At 44.5% G+C, this 25,030-nt stretch overlaps 1 protein-coding gene across 2 annotated transcripts in view; it reads left to right on the top strand.

The window, feature by feature from the left end:
* LOC103278642 (putative ferric-chelate reductase 1) overlaps positions 1-25,030 on the top strand; it is a 56,359-nt gene that overhangs the window by 6,000 nt on the left and 25,329 nt on the right. For both annotated transcript variants that reach the window (XM_062979556.1, XM_062979555.1), the window contains exons 2-3: positions 11,697-11,892; positions 21,316-21,452. In XM_062979556.1, the coding sequence (XP_062835626.1) occupies positions 11,697-11,892; positions 21,316-21,452 (333 nt within the window). The remainder of the gene's footprint in view (positions 1-11,696; positions 11,893-21,315; positions 21,453-25,030) is intronic.

Below are 25,030 nucleotides of genomic sequence, written 5' to 3'. Positions count from 1 at the left end.
GACAACGCCGGCTCTTCGGCTTAGAAATGGAGATGAGCACCAACCCCCAGCGTCGGACACGACTGGACTTAATGTCAGGGGAAAACCTTTACCCTTTACCTTAACTACCACCAATTCCTCAATACTTTATCTCCCATACCACCATACTTTGCCACAGCAATGCGTGGCCGGGCACAGCTAGTAACAAATAAAAGAATATAGTTAAACAGTTAAAAACCAGAAAGTGAAATATCATAAAAATACAGCAATCAACATCACAACTAGTCCTGGAAAAAATGGGTATGTTCAGATATGAGAGGAAAGGGCAATAGGGCTGGGTCTAGGAATAAAGTGCTGGAAAAAACATTAAATTAGGGCTAGGTAGCCATGATCGTGAACTAAGCCATTATTCAAAGGCACGTTGGAACAGACAAATTGTCAAGTCTTTACAGAAAATGGACCGGGGTGGGGGGGCTAATTTCATCTCCCTGGGAAAAGAGTTCCAGAGCCGGAGGGCCACCACCGAGAAGGCCCTCTCCCTCGTCCCCACCAACCATGCTTGTGATGGCGGCGGGAGCAAGAGAAGGGCCTCTCAGTTGATCTTAGAGCTCATGCTGGTTCGTAGAGAGGGATACAGTCGCGAAGATAAGCTGCTGCATTTCCCACCCTCATCTTATACTTGTGTCAATAAGTTTTCTCAGTTTTCTGTGGTAAAATTAGGTGCCTTGGCTTATATTCGGGTCGGCTTATACTTGAGTATATACGGTAATATAATATTACGATAGGCAAGAGATGTGTGTAAGGACTGGTGATTAGTCACATTGCCTTTTGAGTCAATTTTGTGCCTCTTCAGGAAACAAAACTCTTGCTAGTTGCCAAATCCTTTTTTAATGATGGAAAATAATGATTTCTTCTGAAATGCTGACTGAGTTCATGAGCTATATGCAGCCAAGAAGTTTTGACCTTTGATAGTGTGTATTATCAGAGTCATTGTTAATACAGTAGAGTCTCACTTATCCAAGCTAAACGGGCCGGCAGAACCTTGGATAAGTGAATATCTTGGAGAATAAGGAGGGATTAAGGAAAAGCCTATTAAACATCAAATTAGGTTATGATTTTACAAATTAAGCACCAAAACATCATGATATACAACAAATTTGACAGAAAAAGTAGTTCAATACGCAGTAATGTTATGTTGTAATTAGTGTATTTACAAATTTCGCACCAAAATATCACGATATATTGCAAACATTGACTACAAAAATGCGTTGGATAATCCAGAAGCTTGGATAAGCGAGACTCTACTGTACTACTATTATTAATATTATTATTATTATTATTGTGTTGCTGTGAATCATGAAAGTGAACACAATCTCGTTCCAAGTATTAAAAAAACTCTAAAATCAGAACAGTAAATAAAGAACAACACTCTGAAAACAGGGGAATTCCAGACATGAAACAATCAGGGCCAGCTAGCACCTCCTAACAAAATATTCCCCCAGGGAGGAAGCAGCCAGGCTTTGAAGTTGAAAGGCCATTACATGCTAATCATTCTGGCTAATTGCAGCATTCATACTTGCCTCCAACAGACAAAAAAAGAAAGGAACGACCAGATATATTGTATATTCACAAGCTTTAGGAAATAACATATACTAACTTCCACCAATTCCTCAATACAGTAGAGTCTCACTTATCCAACATAAACGGGCCGGCAGAACGTTGGATATGTGAATATGTTGGATAATAAGAAGGCATTAAGGAAAAGCCTATTAAACATCAAATTAGGTTATGATTTTACAAATGAAGCACTAAAACATCATGTTAGACAACAAATTTGGCAGAAAAAGTAGTTCAATACACAGTAATGCTATGTAGTAATTACTGTATTTATGAATTTAGCACCAAAATATCACGATATATTGAAAACATTGACTACAAAAATGCATTGGATAATCCAGAACGTTGGATAAGCGAGTGTTGGATAAGTGAGACTCTACTGTACTTTATTTCCCATACCACCACACTTCGCCACAGCAACACGTGGCCGGGCACAGCTATTAATGAATAAGAATACATTTTATTTCTTACATGCCTCTCTCCAAAGTCTGAGGCGGGGTGCAACATAATTAAAATACAATAGATAAAGCCAGTTAAACACATAGATAAAAGATTAAAAACAGATATTAAAATAATTCAATCCAATGAATAGTTGGAAAAGTTAATGGCAAACATGCGAGACCCTGATGCTACCTCTGTTGCCTCTGCCTAAGGGTAAGGCTGGCCGTGTCAGTAAATGTATTTTGCATTTATAACTGGTGATGCCAGTGGAACATGGAAATCCCTGATAAATACTGATTTATTGCATTTTTAACCTCCAAGTTCCTTATATATGAGGCTATTCCCATTTTAAATCCCTATAAAAACTGGGCTGAGATACAATAATGGCTTTCCATCAGGCTACTCAGCTGGGATTTGTTCTTATGTCTTATACTGCTTGTGCTATTTACATCCGAAATGTAGGCCAATTAAAACAAGATACATTTAAAAGGTATGAAATCCAGGCAAAAAGAAATATCCATGAGTAATATATTTATTGCACAAAATTTCTAGAATACATGTACAATACAGTCCTTTTGTATAAACAAGTGAAACTGCAGTGTCACGATTCCCTTCAGTGTGACTAATTCTCACATTGCCTAACATATTGCACAAGAGGAAGATTTTTCTTAACTCAAGCTGTTTTTCCCCACTTCCAAATTAGCTTTTTCACTGCCATCATAGTGACTTTGAGGAATTTTTAAATTTTAGAATGTTTGAGTGAATGCAGTTTTTATTTTACCGACGACTTACTATGCAGCAAAAATGTAACTCAGCTATTTGAAACTTCCTTAGACTACATCTACACTGCCATATAAAATCCAAACTATCTGCTTTGAACTGGATTATACGGCAGTGTAGACACAGGTAATCCAGTTCAAAGCAAATAATGTGGATTATCTGCTTTGAATATCTGGATTATATGACAGTGTGGAAGGGACCTTAGGCGCCTTCTACACTATCCTTATATCCCAGGATCTGATCCCAGATTACCTGTTTGTCCCAGATTATATGGGACTGTAGACTCATATGATCCAGTTCAAAGCAGATAACCTGGGTATAAGGACAGTGCAGAAGGGACCCAAGTAGGCAAGAAAGCACTTTGAAGTTGTTCTAAAAGATAATTATTTTCTCAAAATTGATATAAAAGGCATTGTATGAAAGAAACACTAGTCAGCAACCACATACACTAGGATAGGCAACTGCTGCCCTCCTCCAGTATTGTTGGAGAGCCTCACCCCAAAATTTTGGGGTCTTGCTCTTCTTGATTGCTATTGGCTATTCTGAATAGGTCTAATGGGAATTACAAGCCTAAACATCTGGAAGTCTACGGTTGCCTATTCCTTTCCTACTATATATACTCTTATTAAATAAATCTTATTGAGGGTTGTTGTATGTCTTTCGGGCTTATTGAATTCTCTGTGTGTACATATAGGATTCTGCTGAATATTTGATACCCAGTCTTTTGACTGCCTAATGAATTGTACCCAGTATAATTGTTGATACCCAGTCTTTTGACTGCCTAATGAATTGTACCACAACTCCAGTAAGTCCCAGCCAGTGGTCAGTGGCTGTAGAGTTGTAGTCCTAGGGCCTTTCTTCACATGCTATAAATCCTGGAAGTAACTGAGTTAAAAGGGGTGGAGGCTAAACAACGTTTAGCTATAGTGCCAGCGGGATTAGGTTAAGAGGCAAAAAGCTTGTGTTAAAAAGGTTATAACCCGATTTCCCCTGAAAAATGCACACCTTTGCATGACTGTATATCTGTCAGGACCCAGGCTGCAGAGCACCAATAACCTTGCACAGAGGCCAGTCTCTATCTAATATCTTTATTAAGGAAATATATAAAATCAATAAAAACAAGTGAAGAATATAGTTCAGAAGCAGACCTTTCAGATGAGGTCAAATATAGTCCAGAAATGAATTGTCCAATATAAGATATTAGAGTTCAAAGTTTTAATCCACTTGACCGAAACACACACTTTGCCAAGCAATAGTGTGGGGGAAATGACAGAGTCTTTAAAGTCCAATGAAGCTTGACAACAAGGCTGGAATAAACTTGATTCTCGACTAGATCCTTGACTGGAGGCAAGACGAACATGAAGCATGAAACATAGTCCGTGGTAAAACGTGAGACAAGGCAAGGCTTGAAGCTTGATCCGGGAAGCAAGGAACTGGGATTACGAAGTCCACACACGATCTCTCTCCTCAAGCTGATCAATTGACTCCGCAAAGTTTCCCTCGCGCCAAACACCTATATAGGGTCTCATTTTCGCGCCAACAGAACTCTTTCCCAAGAGAACGAGAAGCGAAACTCAACACTGTCCAGATGCATGACTCCTTAGAATTTCCCAAGGGAAGCAGACCTAATCAGCCATTTGTTTGGCAGCGATTCTCAGGCTCCTGCGATTAGCCTGCCTGACTCCCCTATCTTTGGTATAATTGTCCCTCCGGGAATACGGGGGGGAGTTCTGCCCAAGGCCTGTTTGGCTGGATTCTTGAGGGCAAACGTCAACATCCTCCAGGTGAAGAGGCTCCGGCTCTTGCTGAACCGGCAAAAATCCCATGTTTTCCTCTTCATCTGCCACAATTGTACTAGGAACAGGACTACAAGGCCCATGAGTCATCACAATATCTCTGCAGTCATGCAAAACACGTGTTTTCCTTCCCTCACCCATGTGTAGACTACTCCAGCACATGTGTGCTTTTAAAAAGCCCGAAACAGCTGATCAGATGCTCAGGCTGTCAAATGGACACACAGGAGGCTCAAGGGAAGCACAAATGGAAAGCAATTAGAACTCTGAAACCATTTTACACTTAAAAATCTTAAACAGAGCTTGAATTAACAATTGGGAGAAGAAAGAGATCAGATAGAAGAGATCACTCTCTCGCTCACTCGCTCCTTCGCCAGGTCGGGCCCCGGTGCTGCCAGGACCCAGCTTGATGAAGGAGCAAGTGATGGAGGGCCTTTGCCGCCCTCCTTAACTTGCTCACTGCTTCGCCAGGTCGGGCCCCAGTGCTGCTGGGACCCGGTGAGGCAAAGGAGCTGAGGGAAGGAGGGCAGGCGAGTGAAGGAGGGCAGCAAAGACCCTCCCTAGCTCGCTCGCTTGCTCCTTTGCCAGGCTGGACCCCGGTGCTGCCGGGACCTGGCGTGTTGAAGGAGCTAAGGGATGGAGGGCAGGCGAGCGAAGGAGGGTGACAAAGGCCCTCGTTCACTCACTCTCTCACTCACCCTGCCTGGGACCCGGCCTGGTAAGTGAGGGAGGGTGAGTGGGTGAGTGAGCACCCACCCTGTTATCCGTCAGTTTCGCTTATCCGTCATTCTGCCCGCCATTTTATGATGGATAAGCGAGACTCTACTGTATTTTAATTTACGTATACCTTATAAAGGTTTGGTTTAACCCTGGTCTAGTAGTTAAACTGAACTACTCTGTTTCAAAATGATGCATGTCTAAAAGGTGCACCACCAATATAAAATGTTTGGAAAGCTTTGCTCTAAAGGCATAAAAGTATGGCATTTTATGAATGTGTGTGCTTGTTCCAGCTTGTATAATGGCTGTGCTAGATTGCTGCAACTATTACTGTAATCCACATTGTTTCTTTTGTGAGAAACGCCCCAAGGAACTTGAAATCTTGTGCATCTGCTCTCTTTCACAATGTGGATATTCTCTGAGTGTCTGACAAAAATAAAGATTATGATGCAGCAAAATTTCAACACTTTTAAGATCTGTTGATTTAAATTCTTTAAAATATGCTATGTTCTATTTTATTGTATTGTGTTATTGGCATTGCATTTTGCCAGATTTTGTAAGCTGCCTTGAGTCCCTTTGGGTGAGAAAGGTGGGGTAGAAATGCTGTAAATAAATAAATAAATATGTATATAAATGGTAGAGACTGTAGAACATGTCTTCCATTGGAAATAATAGAATAATATTCTTGCATTGACATGAGTGAAAATGTTATTTGCTTGCTTGTTTGTTTGCAATGCTTCTGCACTATCCTAAAATTTAAAATTTCAGTGTTCCTTGTCCTGATGGATATATCATTTACTGTTAGTGCCAATGTGCTATATGACTTAGTACAAAAAAATAAGCAATCTGTATTTGTTTGTTATGTAAGGGACAAAATCATTTCCTTTATTTGTACTGTGTACAATAAGTAGAAGTGGTACAGCTGGTATGTAGAATCTCATTTAGCATTGGGCTTTTTCGGTGGTTTAGATGTTTGAACAACAGACTGGTTCCAGATTGGGAAAGGAGTGCGGCAGGGCTGCATACTTTGTACGCAGAACACATCATGCGACGTGCGGGTCTTGACGAATCCAAGGCTGGAGTTAAAATTGCTGGAAGAAACATTAACAACCTTAGGTATGCAGATGATACCACTCTGATGGCCGAAAGCGAGGAGGAGCTGAGGAGCCTTATCACCAAGGTGAAAGAAGAAAGTGCAAACGCTGGGTCGCAGTTAAACGTCAAGAAAACCAAGATGGCAACTACACCTATTGATAACAGGCAAATAGAGGGAGAAAACATGGAGGCAGTGACAGACTTTATATTTCTAGGCGCAAAGATCACTGCTGATGCAGACTGCAGCCAGGAAATCAGAAGATGTTTACTTCTTGGGAGGAGAGCAATGGCCAACCTTGACAAAATAGTGAAGAGCAGAGACATCACACTGGCAAAGAAGGTCCGCATAGTCAAAGCAATGGTATTCCTCATAGTAACCTATGGATGCGAGAGCTGGACCATAAGGAAGGCTGAGCGAAGGAGGATAGACGCTTTTGAACTCTGGTGCTGGAGGAAAATCCTGAGAGTGCCTTGGACCGCAAGAAGATCCAACCAGTCCATCCTCTACGAAATAATGCCCGGCTGCTCACTGAAGGGAAGGATATTAGAGGCAAGATGGAAAATGGAAGGAAAATGGAAGAGAGGCCGACCAAGGGCAAGATGGATGGACGGTATCCTTAAAGTGACTGGCTTGCCCTTGAAGGAACTGGGGGCGGTGATGGCCGACAGGGAGCTCTGGCGTGGACTAGTCCATGAGGTCACGAAGAGTCAGAGACGGCTAAACGACTGAGCAGCAGCAGATGTTTGATCTCACTTAATTTGTTAAAGTAAGGGTGCATGTACATGGTAGGGTTAATGCAATTTGCGACCATATTAACTGCCATGACTCAGTAGAATCATGGTAGTCATTTTATAAGGTGTTTATCTTACCTTGCCAGATAGTGCTGCTGGATCACCACACTACAGCTCCCATTTTTCCATAGCATGAGCCATGGCCATTGATGTGGTGTCAAACTATATTAATTCTACAGTTCAGATGTACCCTGAGTTTGTACACACTTGTATTTTCTGCAGTTGACCCAGTTTGTTTTCTTAAAGGGGTCAAAAATGTGTAATTTTGATCATTACAGGAGATATAATTTAGAAAGATTCCCCCTACTTCAGCCTTCCTCTCTGGTCCCTTCTACATAGCTGTATAAAATCCACATTGAACTGGATTATATGGCAGTGTGAACCCAGCTAACCCACCAGTTCATCACATTTACTAAATTTCACTGAGTGCTACACTTAAAATTCGCAAAGCCACTGTTCTCATCACATTAGTTTGGCTTCAAGTGTAGGATAGAGCATTCTTTGCGCATTTTAAGTGTGGGGGCTAATATTCTTTTCAAACATTTCAAAGGGTGGTGGGGAAGTGGATTTTTGGTAATGATCTAGATGAAAGGCCAATTCTCTAATGTGATGGCATTTGTTACTTCCTGGTTTAAAATGAATTGTTTCCCCAATTTGTGGGAGGGGAAATTGTGGGAGAACCCAAAAGTACCCTTGTTAGGGAAAGCATAACCTTTTGCTCATCGAGTTTTTACTTTGCCAGAACAATTTCTTTTTTAAAAATAGCCTTTTTGGGTCCTGCCCTGCCCTGCCCTGTGTGATATGTCTGTGCCTTGTGTTGCATGGGAAAGCTGGGAGAGAAGGATTATTATTATTATGCCATGTCTCCATGCTATGCAGTCCTGGAAGTTACAGCTTTCCAAGGTCCATACCCTTCTTTTGGTGCATTTACACTATGGAATGAATGCTATTGGACCACACTTTAAATACCCTAGCTCCATACTATGTGATCCTGGGAGTTATAGTTTTCCAAGGTCCATGCCTTTCTCTGGATACATCTGCACTGGAGAATAAATGCAGTCGGGACCCATTTCAAATGCTATTATTATTATTATTATTATTATTATTATTATTATTATTATTATTATTATTTTCAGATGATGCGTGCAGATCTCAGTAAGGTGGCCTTTTGCAGTTGACAGATTGTAATTTTGTCAATGTTTATTGTTTCCAAATGCCGGCTGAGATCTTTTGGCACGGCACCCAGTGTGCCAATTACCACCAGACCACTTGTACTGGTTTATGCCAGAGTCTTTGCAGTTTGATCTTGAGGTCCTGATAATGGCTGAGTTTTTCCTGTTGTTTTTCGTCGATTCAACTGTCACCTGGTATGGCGACATCAATAATCCAAACTTTTTTCTTTTCTACAACCCTGAAGTCTGGTGTGTTGTGTTCCAAAACTTTGACAGTCTGGATTCAGAAGTCCCACAGTATTTTTACTTGTTCATTTTCCATTACCTTTGCAGGTTTGTGATCCCATCAGTTCTTTACTGCTGGCAGGTGGTACTTGTAACATAAAGTCCAATGAATCATTTGGGCCACATAATTGTGCCTCTGTTTGTAGTCTGTCTGTGCAATGATGATGATGATGATGATGATGATGATTATGCCATGTCTTCATGCTGTGCAGTCCGGGGAGTCATAGTTTTCTAAGGTCCATGCCCTTCTCTTGATGCATTCACAGTATGGAATGAATGTCCTTGCACCCCACTTTAAATGCCATGGCTCCATGTGATGGAGTCCTCCTGGGAGTGTTAATTTCCCAAGGTCCATATCCTTCCCTTGGTGCATTTACACTATGGAATGGATGCAGTTGGACCTTACTTTAAATCCCATAGCTCTATACTATGTAGTCCTGGGAGTTATCGTTTTCCAAGGTTCACATCCTTCTCTGTGGGGCAGCCAAGAGAGAGAGAGAGAGAGAGAACTTCACCACTTTCCCTCCCTGCTTCCTTGCTTCTGGAACTGAAGACACATGACAGCTGACATTTGAGAGAGAGGAGGTTTTCCCCCCACAAAGAACAGGGCTGGAGGGATGATGGGCAGTGCCTAGCGATTAAAGTGTGATGGCAAATGTACTGGGGAAAAAAATGAAGGAAATACTGAGCGGCATTCCATGGACACCAATATTAAAAGACAAGGGAGTTAAGGATGGATGGGAGTTTTTTTAAAAGTGAAATACTCAAGGTGCAAATGCAAACAGTGCCAGCAAAGAAAAAATATGACAAGTGCAAAGAAGCCAGAATGGATGTCCAAAGAACTTCTAACTGAGCTAAGACTCAAAAGAGACATGCACAAGAAGTAGAAAGGGGGAGAAATCACCAAAGAAGAATTCAAATGTATAGACAACTTCTGTAGAGAAAATGTTCGCAAGGCTAAAGTGCAAAATGAGCTCAGGCTTGCCAGGGACATTAAAAACAACAAAAAAGGCTTTTTTGCATACGTTGGTAGAAAAAGGAAGAACAAGGAGGCGATAGGGCCTCTGCGAGGAGAAGATGGGGTGATGGCGACAGGGAACAGGGAAAAGGCAGAACTGCTTAATGCCTTCTTTGCCTCGGTCTTCTCACAAAAAGAAAGCCATCTTCAACCTCAGCAACATGAAATGGACAAAGGATTCGGGGAAATCCAACCCCAAATAGGGAGGCAAGTTGTCCAGGAACACCTGGCCGCTCTAAACGAATTCAAGTCCCCAGGGCCAGATCAGCTACATCCAAGAGTATTGAAGGAACTAGCTGAGGTTATTTCTGAACCACTGACAATTATCTTCGAGAGTTCTTGGAGAACAGGAGAAGTCCCAGAAGATTGGAGGAGGGCGAATGTGGTCCCTATTTTCAAGAAGGGAAAAAAGAACGACCCAAACAAATACCGTCCGGTCAGCCTCACATCAATACCAGGCAAGATTCTGGAAAAGATCATTAAGAAAGTGGTCTGCAAACACTTAGAAACAAATGTGGTCATCGCTAATAGTCAACACGGATTTACCAAAAACAAGTCATACCAGACTAATCTGATCTCTTTTTTCGATAGAGTTACGAGTTGGATCGATACAGGGAAGTACCTAGATTTCAGTAAGGCCTTCGACAAAGTCCCTCACGATCTTCTGGCAAACAAACTAGTAAAATGTGGGCTAAACAAAACTACGGTTAGGTGGATCTGTAATTGGCTAAGCAAACGAACCCAAAGGGTGCTCACCAATGTGTCGTCTTCATCTTGGAAAGAAGTCACGAGTGGAGTGCCGCAGGGCTCCATCCTGGGCCCCGGTCTGTTTAACATCTTTATTAATGACTTAGACGAAGGGTTAGAAGGCACAATCATCAAGTTTGCAGATGACACCAAACTGGGAGGGATAGCTAACACTCCAGAAGACAGGAGCAGAATTCAAACGATCTTGACAGACTAGAGAGATGGGCCAAAACTAACAAAATGAAGTTCAACAGGGATAAATGCAAGATACTTCATTTCGGCAGAAAAAATGGAATGCAAAGATACAGAATGGGGGACGCCTGGCTAGACAGCAGTATGTGCGAAAAAGATCTTGAAGTCCTTGTGGATAACAAGTTAAACATGAGCCAGCAATGTGATGTGGCTGCTAAGAAAGCCAATGGGATTCTGGCCTGCATCAATAGGGGAATAGCGTCTAGATCCAGGGAAGTCATGCTCCCCCCCCCTATTCTGCCTTGGTCAGTCCACACCTGGAATACTGTGTCCAATTCTGGGCACCGCAGTTGAAGGGAGATGTTGACAAGCTGGAATGTGTCCAGAGGAGGGCAACTAAAATGATCAAAGGTCTGGAGAACAAGCCCTATGAGGAGAGGCTTAAAGAACTGGGCATGTTTAGCCTGCAGAAGAGAAGGCTAAGAGGAGACATGATAGCCATGTACAAATATGTGAGGGGAAGTCATAGGGAGGAGGGAGCTAGCTTGTTTTCTGCTGCCCTGCAGACTAGGACACGGAACAATGGCTTCAAACTACAGGAAAGGAGATTCCACCTGAACATCAGGAAGAACTTCCTCACTGTGAGGGCTGTTCGACAGTGGAACTCTCTCCCCCGGACAGTGGTGGAGGCTCCTTCTTTTGAGGCTTTTAAACAGAGGCTGGATGGCCATCTGTCGGGAGTGCTTTGAATGCGATTTCCTGCTTCTTGGCAGGGGGTTGGACTGGATGGCCCATGAGGTCTCTTCCAACTCTACTATTCTATGATTCTATGATTCTATGAAAATGCTGAGTGCCACTGATACATTTAACAGTGTGATGAAGGTAAGGAAATCATCTGTTTCATTCCAACACTGAGTCAGACTGAGCTCTACACTTCCCAGCTTCAATGTGATGAAATGGCCAGTTCAAAGCAGATATTGTGGATTATCTGCCGTGATATTCTTAGTTATGTGGCTGTGTGGAAGGGCCTTCTGTTACTTTATTTGTGTATTTTTTCTTTCTTCACAGATGGAAACATTGTTCAGGCTCTTTTTCTTCTGGAAGGTGTTTTCTTCAACAGTCCTTGGATTCCCAAGTGGGAAGATTAGTGGGTCATGCGATTCTATGTTACCCAGCCACAGAAATGCCATTTCACAGACCTCTCCACCACCGTATGCCATCTCTGTTTCCAACACATCATTTGCTCCAAGAGATGAAATCATAGGTGAATACGTAATATTCATTAATGTGCTGATTGCGATATAACACTACCCTGCTGTACTAATTTTTTAAAAGTAAAAATGTTTCAGGAAGTTTTTTCATTAACTATGTATCTCTCTGTAAATTGCCTTTCTTAAAAGAAATTCAATCCAAACATGCCATGCCCAGTGGCCTGGATCTGAAGGGCTCTATTTGATTGTGTGCATACATATGCACATTTAAACAAATGGGCCCACTTGCTTCTTCCCCCCTCCCATTTTCCTGGCCAAGGTCTTTCACATATCAAGTTCCTTTCTTTTGAAAATTTCCTGGCAGGAATCAATGTTGGGTGGGGAATTGGAAAAGCGGAATGTGCTGGTAGCAGACTACAGTAGGTCTGCTGGATTGCAGCCAAGAATGGTGAAGAATAATTATATCTGCTGCCAACAAGATCAAATGCAGTAGGAATAAGAAAGACGGAAGTATGCTTTGTTCAGTGGAAAACATCCTTATTTTGATGTTGTTTACTGTGGCAAGAGAGTGACTTCTTCTTTTTGAATACAGGGATTTGTCGAACTAATTGGTGAAGCCAAACTCAAATATATCTATGGTAATGCTTCCTTCCTGAAAGAGGAAGGATCTACATCCTTCTCCACCAGAAGTGCTGGATTACAATTCCCATTATCCCCAGCCACCTTGGACAAATTGTTGTGCTGGTTGGGGCTGATGGGTGTTGTAATCCATCTGGAGAACATTTTGTTGCAGAAGGCTAATCTTCGTGTAATGCTTCAGATCCTTCAGCAAATCAAGCTCAGCTAAAGCTCACTGGGCATATTCTAACCACTGCTTTAAAAAACTTTTCTTAAGAGGAGGGAATGCTTTTGGACTCCAGATGTTGGACTCAAGCACGTGTTATCCCTATCCCACAGCCAGGCCTGTAGCCGGGGGGGGGGGGGGGAGTTAGGGGTTCAGACCATCCCCGAAATTTTTCAGGTTAAAGAAAAAACGTGGTTTACTCATGAATTTTAACTGGTTAACCAAATCCCCATGCTAAGTCTATGAGATGCAAAAAATTAAGAGTCTATCTTGTTGTCGACCGCACTTTGGGGGATCGGGCCCTTAAAGAGAGACCCGACCCGGTCCTGAGGGAACGGACCTTGGCGAAGCCAAAAGGAGAATATAAGCCGCAATACAACCTGAAGCCTGAAATGAAGAAGGTCCGCCAAGTTGAAGGAAAATCCGCCAAGGAGTTTTTATTGAGCAATTCAGCTGAAAAGGACGCTAATAGCGATCATTCAATCTACTAGCGTAACATATGTTTCAAATAAAGTCATATTTATACAATGTTTCGGTCTGACAGCCCTTTGAATTTCCCGCCCCGCTTCCCTGCCCATCTGATCGCGGATAGGCTGAGAGGTTGAACGAGGCGGGCTTTCGTTTCCCGCCTTGCCCTGCTGGCCCAATGGGGAGCCGTTTTTTGTCCCCCCTCGGGCCAATCAGAGAGGAGGAGGCGGGAGCTATTGAAACAATGAGGTGGCAGGACAGGAAATATCAGATTAATTCTGGCCCAGCCGATTTCTAAAGGAATAAATGGCACCCATCAAGGATGTCCGGGGTCCTGTCACGTTCACAGATTTTAGATATGTCTTGGGGTGTCAGACGGGAAGTGGTGATGGGTGGTGATGAGCCGTCATTGACGGGCCCCACAGGGTGCCTTCCAGCGGCGTCCTGGCCTGGGATATGACAATGCTTGCCTTGGGGGCGAGTCACCTTTTAGGAATTTGGTGACTCGCCCTATATTGTCCATGCGATCGGAATGAGATTGGATTAAACTGTGGCAGATTATCCTTTTGTTTTTGGGAAGGGAGGTCTGGGTCATAGGGCTAGAGTTCATGTTAGGGTCATAATATTTCCCATTTGACTTCATGATTTGACAATTATATGGGATAGAATGAAAATTAAAATAAAGTTGGAACATAAACCCTGCTGGGAAGAATACATATTTTCCAGGGATCCCAAAGAGTACAAATACATATAGGCAGATAGATAGATTTCAAGGAAATAAAGGAGAATCCATAAAGGTGGGTGACATTGCATAAAGGGGAATCATGAATGATATAAGCAATAGAAAACATTTGATAAGGACGAAGTTCACAACATCTGGGGAACCCGATATGGAAATTCATAAGAGTGGAGTTCTAGCAGCATAATTTCACAATCCATGAAGTTAGCCCAACGATTAGAAATTCATACAACAGTGAGTCATGAGAGTGTCCAAGTACATAGAATATGAAAATTCACAAATACATGAGGAAAAAGAGTTCATAAGGAATCCATAGAGATGGCATGGGGAAGGGGCACGTGTGGGTTGTAGTCTTTGGAAGTATAGGTTTTCATAAGTCCAGGGGTAGGTCTGGGGAAGAGTGTTCTTCTCCTTCATAAAATCATGAAGGTATGAATGAAACATGGAGGGCACCCGTCCGGGCACCCCCTGGCAGCTGTAGAGGATGAGGGTCTTTGGAGAACTATGTCTCCCCCGCGAGAGAGTGATTCCCCCATCCCCAGTACACAGAAAGGGGCTAGGGATCTCTTAAACCCATTCCGCGGGCTGCGGGGAGAGGAAAGTCCGGGATAAGGCAGCAGCTTGGCTTGAAAGGAGCCGTCGGTCCCGTTTGACAGTCAGCTGTTGAGGTGCCGAAAACTGGACCGATTCCGGTTCTGCTGGTTGTCTTCGAGTCAGGAGCCTTAGAAAGGGTTAGGACTAAAAGAGGAGCGTTCTAGGGGTAATTTTGATAGAGATATGAGCCAATTTGTATCGTCCGCCATGTTAATCTATGGCGGAGAAACCTCAACCGGAGTTAAAAGGACGGGAGGGAGAGAAACTGCATGCAAAGGAAGGAGCCAGGGGAAGATACAAAATAACCAGATAGAGAGTGTTATTGTTTAAAATAAATGCTACTTTTATTGGGGGATTTTGTTACATAGTTCAGGGAAGGGGAAAATGAAGGAAAAAAAGTCTTTTAATAATAGTCTGCTGCGGTCCCGCTTCGTTCCTTTGGAGAGTAACCTGCGGAACTCTCCGCTGCGTTTTTTAATTAATTTAAAAGCCGGGGTTTCGGTCATCATATTCCCCACTCGGTAAGGGCGGGGCGAAGTGGGAGGAGCCCATTTCGCCCCTGCCCTACCGCATAAGCATTATAACCTCTTAGCGGCAGCCTGGCCATCTGCTGAGAGGGGTTCGAATGGTTCTTTTTGCGACAAATTTGGAACAGAGCGGGCAAATGCGACCAGCAGCAGCTTATTATTAGAAGGAAAAGGATTACAGCTAGAAAGAGGAGAAAACCTTTGCAAAACCGGGCTAGAATTGACAGGGAGGGTTAGAGAAGAAAGGAGAATTAGGGTTAGGGTTAGTACGCTGGACAGCTCCCCGCGCTGAAGGATAGGGAAAGAACAGGGGAAAAAATAGAGTGAAAATTAGAACTCACGGCTCCTGATTCAGCACGCCGGACAGCTCCCAGCAGGGAACCTAAGGTGTTCAGTTCTTCCGAGCGGGGGGGGGGGGGGGGTTTGAAGTGAGGGCCGATTTGACAGCTGTCAAAGTGAGCTGTCAAATGTTTGTAGGTCCAAATAGGGGTGTTCCCGTGGTGCTAGAAGGATGGGATTTGGAGGGGTCCTTGGAGGGGGTCTTGTGTTTCCGTCTCTGGCGTTGGGTCTTTCTCCGGACCTCGGGAGGGTGTGGGTCAGGACAGCTTGCGGGCGGCGGGCCCTGAGGAGGTGTTTTCCGGAACAACACCTTCAGGTCGTCTCCCGGCTCAGCAGTCCACAGGTCTTTGTCTTCCTCACCGCTGGTGGGGGCTGGTTCTGGTTCAGGAGCACTCTTGATGGATCCTGGCATGGATTCCAGCACCTTGCAAGCGATGTAGGAGGTCAGGAGGGCTCCGAGGAGGTTGTGATGCCATCTTCACCGGGCGCCTCCTAGTGTCCACAGCCAGGTCCAGCACCTCCACCCGGGAGGAGGTCCAAGGGATAGAGAATGCCTCAAGACAGCAAAGAAAAGAGATCACGTGTCCCCTCCCCACTCCCCTTCCCCCAAGACCCTAAGTGTGGAGGGTTAGTTTTATAAGGAGGAATAAAAGGAGAAAAAAATGGAAATAAATCATTCATACCTTCTGGGACATCTTCAATACTGAAGGTTCCTCTGGCACCCTCGCAGCCATGTTAGGGCTCCCCACTCGCGCCTGACCCAGCGACCAACAGCGAGGGTCCTGTTCGTGGCTCCATGGGGACACACCTTTAGCCTCTTCTCAGGTGAGGGGGGTCGCCCTTACCTGCCAGCCTTCTCCTGGTCTCGTGGGGGCGCCCTTCCCTCCCTGCATTAGAAGGGGGATGTTCTTCTGCTCAGGGTCAGCCTTACGACCCCTGCCAGGGGTTGGAGCCAGCTTGTGGGTGGGGGCCTCATCACCGTGATGGCACCCCACTGGTTGCTCTCGCTTTATCTGAGCTGGGTTTCTCATAGTCCCTTTATAGCCACAGGAGCGGATGATGGTCCTGGTAGTCCAGGTCGGAGTGGAGTGCCTTCCATGTGGGGTGCCAGGATCCCCATTCTACAATTCCCAACGGTCCCTTTTATACTGAGAGAGTGTTAGTAAAACCCCTAACCCATTGTATACACAGTCATTCAAGAGATAGCAAACAAGAGGGAGAGAGAGAAACAGAGAGGATAGCTCAAGGAAGAAAATCATGAGGAAAAGGAACAAAACTTGGTTCCCCACATTTAAAGGACAGACAAAGCTCCAATGTCAAGGCAATCAAACAAAGAATACTACTCAGAGAACAGGGAAGCCCCAGGCAGGACTCAGCCAGTCTCTGAAGATGGAAGGTTTTCCAAAGATACACAATAACCCCCAGAGAGGAGGGGGGCTGAGAGAGAAAGATTCAAAAAGGGGGTTTTTTTGCAGGGTTGCCCAAAGGGATTGGGTGAGGAAAAAAGAAAAAGGGAAAGGAGTCTTTGAAGACACAGGACGAGCGAGAGGAAGAGAGGGAGAGATTAAGGGAGGGGGGCTGCAAGGGGGGAGAAGTCTTGGGGTGGAATGGAAAAAAAAGGCTTAGAGGGATTCGGTTGGGGGGGGGTGGAGAGGGAATAGGAGGTTGGGAAACGGAGGGGAGATGGGGCTGAGAGAAAACAGAGGGCTGGGAAGCGGAGGGGGGACGGGGTGAAATGGCAGGGAGTTGGGAGAGTGAGTCTGGGAGAGTGGGATCCCGGGAAGCAGAGGTTCCCTTGAAGGGTCGATTTGGGGGTTCTGGATCGGTGCAGGACTCAGGGTGAGGAGAAAAGGTGGGGATGGGGATTGGAGGAGGGGGCTGATGGGGTGGGGAGGAGGCAAGCAAATGTGTCCAGAAAATCCTCTGGAGGAGGGGGTAAGGGGAAAAGGGTCTAGGGGGGAATCTTTGGGGGGTTGTTTTTGGAGCCCAAATCTCTGCATGGGAAGACGTGGACCCCCCTCCCCCCCTCCGATTCTCTCCCTGGCTTAAGGCCATGAACATCGCAGCATAAGCAAGCTGGAACCACCTGCCCTCCCCATGGCGAGTCACCTTAGGTCAACACTCCGAATTCGGCGACTCAAGCAAGGGGGGGCAAGCTGTTCCCCCTTCAAGGGCCACAAGGGGCCACTTATGTGCTCTGAGTTAGCCCAACCTGGCCCGCACCATGTTTTTCGATGCAAAGCCCACCCCAATTGGCCAGGATCTTACCCAATGGAGACTCCCTGGGGATGTCTACTGGGGTGGGACACCCTAGACGTGCTGAACAAACACCCATTCTTGGCTCAGCCCCTGCCCAGTACCTGACAGTTAACGGAGTAACGACTCACCCAACCGGCTAGGTGCCGCTCGTCCTACCGAGAGTTCCTTCCACCAAGACTGGATGGCTGGCGTCCGTGGAATCCGCAGGTGCCCCGGGAACACAACCGTTCCCCTACCCCGCGATTCTTGAACCTGTAATCTTACAAGCCAGACTGTTCTCACACGCCCCCCCGGGTGCCAGATGTTCCCGCGTTTCACCAGGAATTTGTTACCGAGCCCTGATCCGAAGTGCAATACCTCCAAGGCTCCGCCCACCTGGGTCTCAGCAACGGGGCCGGTTCCCTTTTATTTTTTTACAGGGCGTCCCCTGTTTCACGTTGGCGCCTTTCCTTCGAGGAGCTAAAAATCTGCTTCCTCCTATCTGGCTCCTTTGTTCAGTACCCTGAATCAGATCTAGAGAGAGAAAGGGACTGCCAGAGAAATTTGGATGTGAAATGAGGTCAAGTTGTTGGTCGGAGGGCCCTCCTTGCAGCCGTTTCTCTCCCCAACCTGTTCCAGAATATCTGGACCAAGGTCGCCGCTTGGAATTTTTAGCCTAGAAATTGATCTTTGGAACTTCCAAGCAAGTCCCTTCGTGGTAAAGCCAAATTATGTTGTCGACCGCACTTTGGGGGATCGGGCCCTTAAAGAGAGACCCGACCCGGTCCTGAGGGAACGGACCTTGGCGAAGCCAAAAGGAGAATATAAGCCGCAATACAACCTGAAGCCTGAAATGAAGAAGGTCCGCCAAGTTGAAGGAAAATCCGCCAAGGAGTTTTTATTGAGCAATTCAGCTGAAAAGGACGCTAATAGCGATCATTCAATCTACTAGCGTAACATATGTTTCAAATAAAGTCATATTTATACAATGTTTCGGTCTGACAGCCCTTTGAATTTCCCGCCCCGCTTCCCTGCCCATCTGATCGCGGATAGGCTGAGAGGTTGAACGAGGCGGGCTTTCGTTTCCCGCCTTGCCCTGCTGGCCCAATGGGGAGCCGTTTTTTGTCCCCCCTCGGGCCAATCAGAGAGGAGGAGGCGGGAGCTATTGAAACAATGAGGTGGCAGGACAGGAAATATCAGATTAATTCTGGCCCAGCCGATTTCTAAAGGAATAAATGGCACCCATCAAGGATGTCCGGGGTCCTGTCACGTTCACAGATTTTAGATATGTCTTGGGGTGTCAGACGGGAAGTGGTGATGGGTGGTGATGAGCCGTCATTGACGGGCCCCACAGGGTGCCTTCCAGCGGCGTCCTGGCCTGGGATATGACAATGCTTGCCTTGGGGGCGAGTCACCTTTTAGGAATTTGGTGACTCGCCCTATATTGTCCATGCGATCGGAATGAGATTGGATTAAACTGTGGCAGATTATCCTTTTGTTTTTGGGAAGGGAGGTCTGGGTCATAGGGCTAGAGTTCATGTTAGGGTCATAATATTTCCCATTTGACTTCATGATTTGACAATTATATGGGATAGAATGAAAATTAAAATAAAGTTGGAACATAAACCCTGCTGGGAAGAATACATATTTTCCAGGGATCCCAAAGAGTACAAATACATATAGGCAGATAGATAGATTTCAAGGAAATAAAGGAGAATCCATAAAGGTGGGTGACATTGCATAAAGGGGAATCATGAATGATATAAGCAATAGAAAACATTTGATAAGGACGAAGTTCACAACATCTGGGGAACCCGATATGGAAATTCATAAGAGTGGAGTTCTAGCAGCATAATTTCACAATCCATGAAGTTAGCCCAACGATTAGAAATTCATACAACAGTGAGTCATGAGAGTGTCCAAGTACATAGAATATGAAAATTCACAAATACATGAGGAAAAAGAGTTCATAAGGAATCCATAGAGATGGCATGGGGAAGGGGCACGTGTGGGTTGTAGTCTTTGGAAGTATAGGTTTTCATAAGTCCAGGGGTAGGTCTGGGGAAGAGTGTTCTTCTCCTTCATAAAATCATGAAGGTATGAATGAAACATGGAGGGCACCCGTCCGGGCACCCCCTGGCAGCTGTAGAGGATGAGGGTCTTTGGAGAACTATGTCTCCCCCGCGAGAGAGCGATTCCCCCATCCCCAGTACACAGAAAGGGGCTAGGGATCTCTTAAACCCATTCCGCGGGCTGCGGGGAGAGGAAAGTCCGGGATAAGGCAGCAGCTTGGCTTGAAAGGAGCCGTCGGTCCCGTTTGACAGTCAGCTGTTGAGGTGCCGAAAACTGGACCGATTCCGGTTCTGCTGGTTGTCTTCGAGTCAGGAGCCTTAGAAAGGGTTAGGACTAAAAGAGGAGCGTTCTAGGGGTAATTTTGATAGAGATATGAGCCAATTTGTATCGTCCGCCATGTTAATCTATGGCGGAGAAACCTCAACCGGAGTTAAAAGGACGGGAGGGAGAGAAACTGCATGCAAAGGAAGGAGCCAGGGGAAGATACAAAATAACCAGATAGAGAGTGTTATTGTTTAAAATAAATGCTACTTTTATTGGGGGATTTTGTTACATAGTTCAGGGAAGGGGAAAATGAAGAAAAAAAAGTCTTTTAATAATAGTCTGCTGCGGTCCCGCTTCGTTCCTTTGGAGAGTAACCTGCGGAACTCTCCGCTGCGTTTTTTAATTAATTTAAAAGCCGGGGTTTCGGTCATCAATCTCAAGCACATATTGACAGGTCTGTAGCTGGGAGGGGGGGGGGTTAGGGGTTCAACCCCCCCCCCCCCAAATTTTCAAAAACCCCTCTGAATTTTTTTTCTGGCTACGGCCCTGCCCACAGTGTCATCTCAGGCCCAGTCTACACTGCCACATCATACAGTTTTGTAATGCAGTTAAATGAATTATATGGCAGTGTAGATGGGGCCTGAGACTTCATTGAGCAGCATTATATGAGACTACACTGCCATATAATCCAGTTTGATGCAGTTAAACTACATTATGAACTGCATTATATAGCAGTGTAGATGGGACTTCAGTCACAATGCTTTGAATAGAGGTTAGTTTTTAGACTACAGTAAAGTCAGTCTTCCATCTAGCAATGCCAATGGCCTCTGTTCAAGAATGGTGAAAGCTGTTACAACAGTAACATCTAGAAGGCCACAAATTCCCAGTCCTTTGTGTGAGTGTGTGTGTGTGTTAAATTATAATTATCTAAAAAACTACTATAATTTTTCAAATCTTTCAAGTGAGCTCTAATTTTTTCAGTTTCATTTCTGGCAAGTTTAAGCTTTTTAAACCATGATGCTTTCAAGGACAATGCTTTGATTGTGCTTTTCCTGCATGCCAGGGAGTTGGATTGCATGGCCCATGTGGTCTCTTACAAGGCTGGATCTACACTGCTATATAAAATCCAGATGATCTGCTTTAAACTGGATTATATGGCAGTGTAGACTCATATAGTCCAGGTCAAAGCAGATAATGTGGAATATTTGCTTTGATAATCTGGATTATATGGCAGTGTAGATCCAGCCCCTCTCTATGATTCTGTGATTTTGATACATTATGAACCACTTTTAGAGTAGCAGCCATAACAGCAATAGTTCTTTTCTTTTTTCTCTTCTGTTAATGCAAATTACAAGACATTCAAACACATTTATTTTTCTTCCCTACTCAGTTTCGCTAACTGGAATCAAAGGCTCCAGCTTTAAAGGATTTCTGCTCCAGGCTCGAACACCCGGAGGAGATTCTGCTGTTGGAAGCTTTCGAATCCTAAGTCCCTCCACACAAGGTCTTGAATGCAATAATATTCAGGTATGTGTGGCTTGTATAATTCAAGTCATGTGTAATTCTGTTGTTACTTCTTATGTGTTGCAAAAAAGAGCAACTATTCTTTATGTTTCTAACAGAAATGTGTAGAGTTGTTAGGTCCAGAGAGTGGCTAGTACCTTACTATCTTAACCACCCATGTGGACAACTTTGGAGTGTTTTAGATTTCAGAATTTCAAACAAAGGATTTCAATATTTATCTCATTCCCAGGCAAGAGGACAATGTTTATCCACTACATACTGTTTCTTCATGAAGTGGATTATCTAGATCACTGGTTCTCAACCTGTGGGTCCCCAGATATTTTACTTTGAATTCCCAGAAATCCTAACAGCTGGTCAACTGGCTGGGAACCCACAGGTTGAGAACCACTGATCTAGATTAATTTCAGTCTAGTACTGAAACTCTAGCTGATGACTTGGCAGAACAATGTGGGGGAGGGATGCTGTTTTGCTAGGTTTCTTCACCTTCTCCACAACCTTTCTTACTGATGGCCATTGTATCTCCCCTTATCCATTTAGTGGGTTGGAAATATAAACCATTGAATTGTGGGGGCTTCCCAACCCACTCCTTACAAAGATACAGCATTGGGAAACTTCTACTTGGTTTCCTGACAGTTAAGCTGTGGGATCATTAAAGAACCACCTTGTCTTTATGGTTTTTTGACATCTATATAAAATGGTTGGCGGTGGGAGAATGGAGCACAGAGATATCATATATGTAAGAAAAGGCTGTTCAGGATGGGTTAACACTGCTCTCTGATGGAGCAAATAGATAGTTTGGAAATATGTACTTCTTGCTTCAAAACTGTCTTAGGCCCCTTCCACACTGCTCTATGTCCCAGGATCTGATCCCAGATTCTCTGTTTATCCCAGATTATCTGGCAGTGTAGACTCTTACAATCCAGTTCAAATTGGATAATCTGAGATCAGATCCTGGGATATAGGGCAGCGTAGATCCAGCGTTAAGGAGTCCCTGGTAGCGCAGTGGGTTAAACCGCTGAGCTGCTGAACTTGCTGACCAAAAGGTTGGCAGTTTGAATTTGGGGAGTGGGGTGAGCTCCAGCTGTTAGCCCCAGCTTCTGCCAACCTAGCAGTTAGAAATGTAAATGTGAGTAGATCAATAGGTACTGCTCCAGCGGGAAGGTAATGGCGCTCCATGCAGTCATGCCAGCCACATGACCTTTGAGGTGTCAATGGACAATGCTGACTCTTTGGCTTAGAAATGGAGATGAGCACCAACCCGCAGATTTGGACACAACTAGACTTAATGTCAAGGAGCCTCCGGTGGCTCAGTGTGTTAAAGTGCTGAGCTGCTGAACTTGCAGACCGAAAGGTTCCAGGTTCAAACCCAGGGAGCAGAGTGAGCACCCGCTGTTAGCTCCAGCTTCTGCCAACCTAGCAGTTTGAAAACATGCAAATGTGAGTAGATCAATAGGTACCGCTCCAGCGGGAAGGTAACAGCGTTCCATGCAGTCATGCCAGCCACATTGTGATCGAGGTGACCACCCCCCCCCCCAGGACTTTGTAAAAGATAGTTCAAAAATCAAGACTTTATGTTCTATATTCCATATATTTATAGTAGAAGGTGATTGAGACTTTTTACTGGAGTTTACTGTGACTCTCTGCACAAAAGGTGTTTGACCTTTTAGCCTGAGGCAAGAGATAACAACTTCATGAATTGTAAAATCATGCTGCTAAAACTCCACTTTTATGAATTTCCATGCTGGGTTCTCCAGATGTTATGAACTTCGTTCTTATCAAATATTTTCAATTGTTTATATCATTCATGATTCCCCTTTATGCAATGTAACTCACTTTTATGGATTCTCCCTTATTTCCATGAAATCTATCTATCTGCCTATATGTATTTGTACTCTTTGGGATCCCCGGAAAATATGTATTTTTCCCAGCATGGTTTATATTCCAACTTTATTTTATTTTTCATTTTATTTCATATAATTGTCAAGTCATGAAATCAAATAGGAAATATTTGAACTCAACCTGAACCCCAGAACTTATCCCATTTCCTATGACCCAGGCTTCCCTTCCCAAAAACAAAAGGATAATCTGCCACCGCTAAACCCAATCAAATTCAAATTGCATGGACAATATAGGGCTTGAGTCGCCGAATTCGTAGTGTTGACCTAAAGGTGATTCGCCCCAAGGCAAACATTGTCATATCTCACCCAAAGGAAAATCCAGGACACCTCAGGAAGGCGCCCTGCGGAGCCTGTCAATATGGCTCATCACCACCCATCTTTGCTTCCACCTCTGACACCCCAAGGCATATCTAAAATCTGTATACGTGACAGAAACCCGGACACCCTTGATTGCTGCCATTAATCACCCTTTAGAAATCGGTCTAGCAGGACTTAATCCGACAGTTCCTGCCCTGTCACCTCATTGTTTCAATAACTCCCGCCTTCTCTTTCCTGATTGGCCCGAGTAGAGACAAAAGGCAGCTTCCTATTGGGCCAACGGAGCAAGGCGGGAAACGAAAGCCCGCCTCGTTCAACCTTCTAGCCTATCAACGATCAGATGGACGGGGGAGCAGGGCGGGAAATTCAAAGGGCTGTCAGACTGAAATTTGTATAAATATGGCTTTATTTTGATTGTATGGTACCCTAGTAGACCGAATGATCGCTACTAGAGTCCTCTTCAGCTGAATTGCTCAATAAAGACTCCTTGGCGGATTTTCCTTCAACTTTGGCGGACCTTCTTCATTTCGGCTTCAGGTTGTATTGCGGCTAATAATTCTCCTTTTGGCTTCGCCAAGGTCCGTTCTCTCAGGACCGGATCGGGTCTCTCCTTAAGAGGCCCGATCCCCTAAAACGCGGTCGACAACAACATGACCTTGGAGGTGTCTACGGACAACGCCGGCTCTTCAGATTAGAAATGGAGATGAGCACCAACCCTCCAGAGTTGGATACGGCTGGACTTAACGTCAGGGGAAACCTTTGCCTTTACTAGACTTAATGTCAGGGAAACCTTTACCTTTACCTAGATCCAGCATTAGTGATAGGGACTGCTGAACTGGGGTATCCTGTGCTCTGGTAATTTCCTAATTGGTGTTGGAAATATAACAATGCTTACGATAGTACTGAAGAGCAAAGACTGCTTCATAGTGGGCAGCAGTAGTAGGCTTATATAGCTTAAGACCCCATCTATACTGCCAGGTAAAATCCAGATTATCCAGTGTAGAAGAGGTCTTAGAATGGCGTTTCTACAACAAAGCTTAGTTTTCTTTCTCCAAGCCATTGAATTGTTTGCTCCTTAAATTAAGTTCTCTATCCACTGAACTGCTGCTGAACACACTCTAATAATTGGACTGTTACAATGACCACTTGTGTCAGGTCTTCTAGTTATCACTTAATCTTCTGGGTCACCTTACTTCTCACAGAAACACAGTACAGGAATATTCAGGTCATCCACAGATGAAGTCTTAAGGGGATGTGTGGGTAAAGCCACAGAGCAACCCATTCTAATAACGTTACTCAAAAAAGTTCATCAAATTATAGGTTTTATAGACATCTTTACTGGTTTCAGTTTCTTTTGTTCTTAGC

This window comes from Anolis carolinensis, chromosome 4 (genome assembly GCF_035594765.1).
Source record: "Anolis carolinensis isolate JA03-04 chromosome 4, rAnoCar3.1.pri, whole genome shotgun sequence".
Classification (NCBI taxonomy): Eukaryota; Metazoa; Chordata; class Lepidosauria; order Squamata; family Dactyloidae; genus Anolis; species Anolis carolinensis.
The sequence above is the reverse complement of the archived record's forward strand: the minus strand, read 5'-3'. Positions and strand labels throughout refer to the sequence as shown.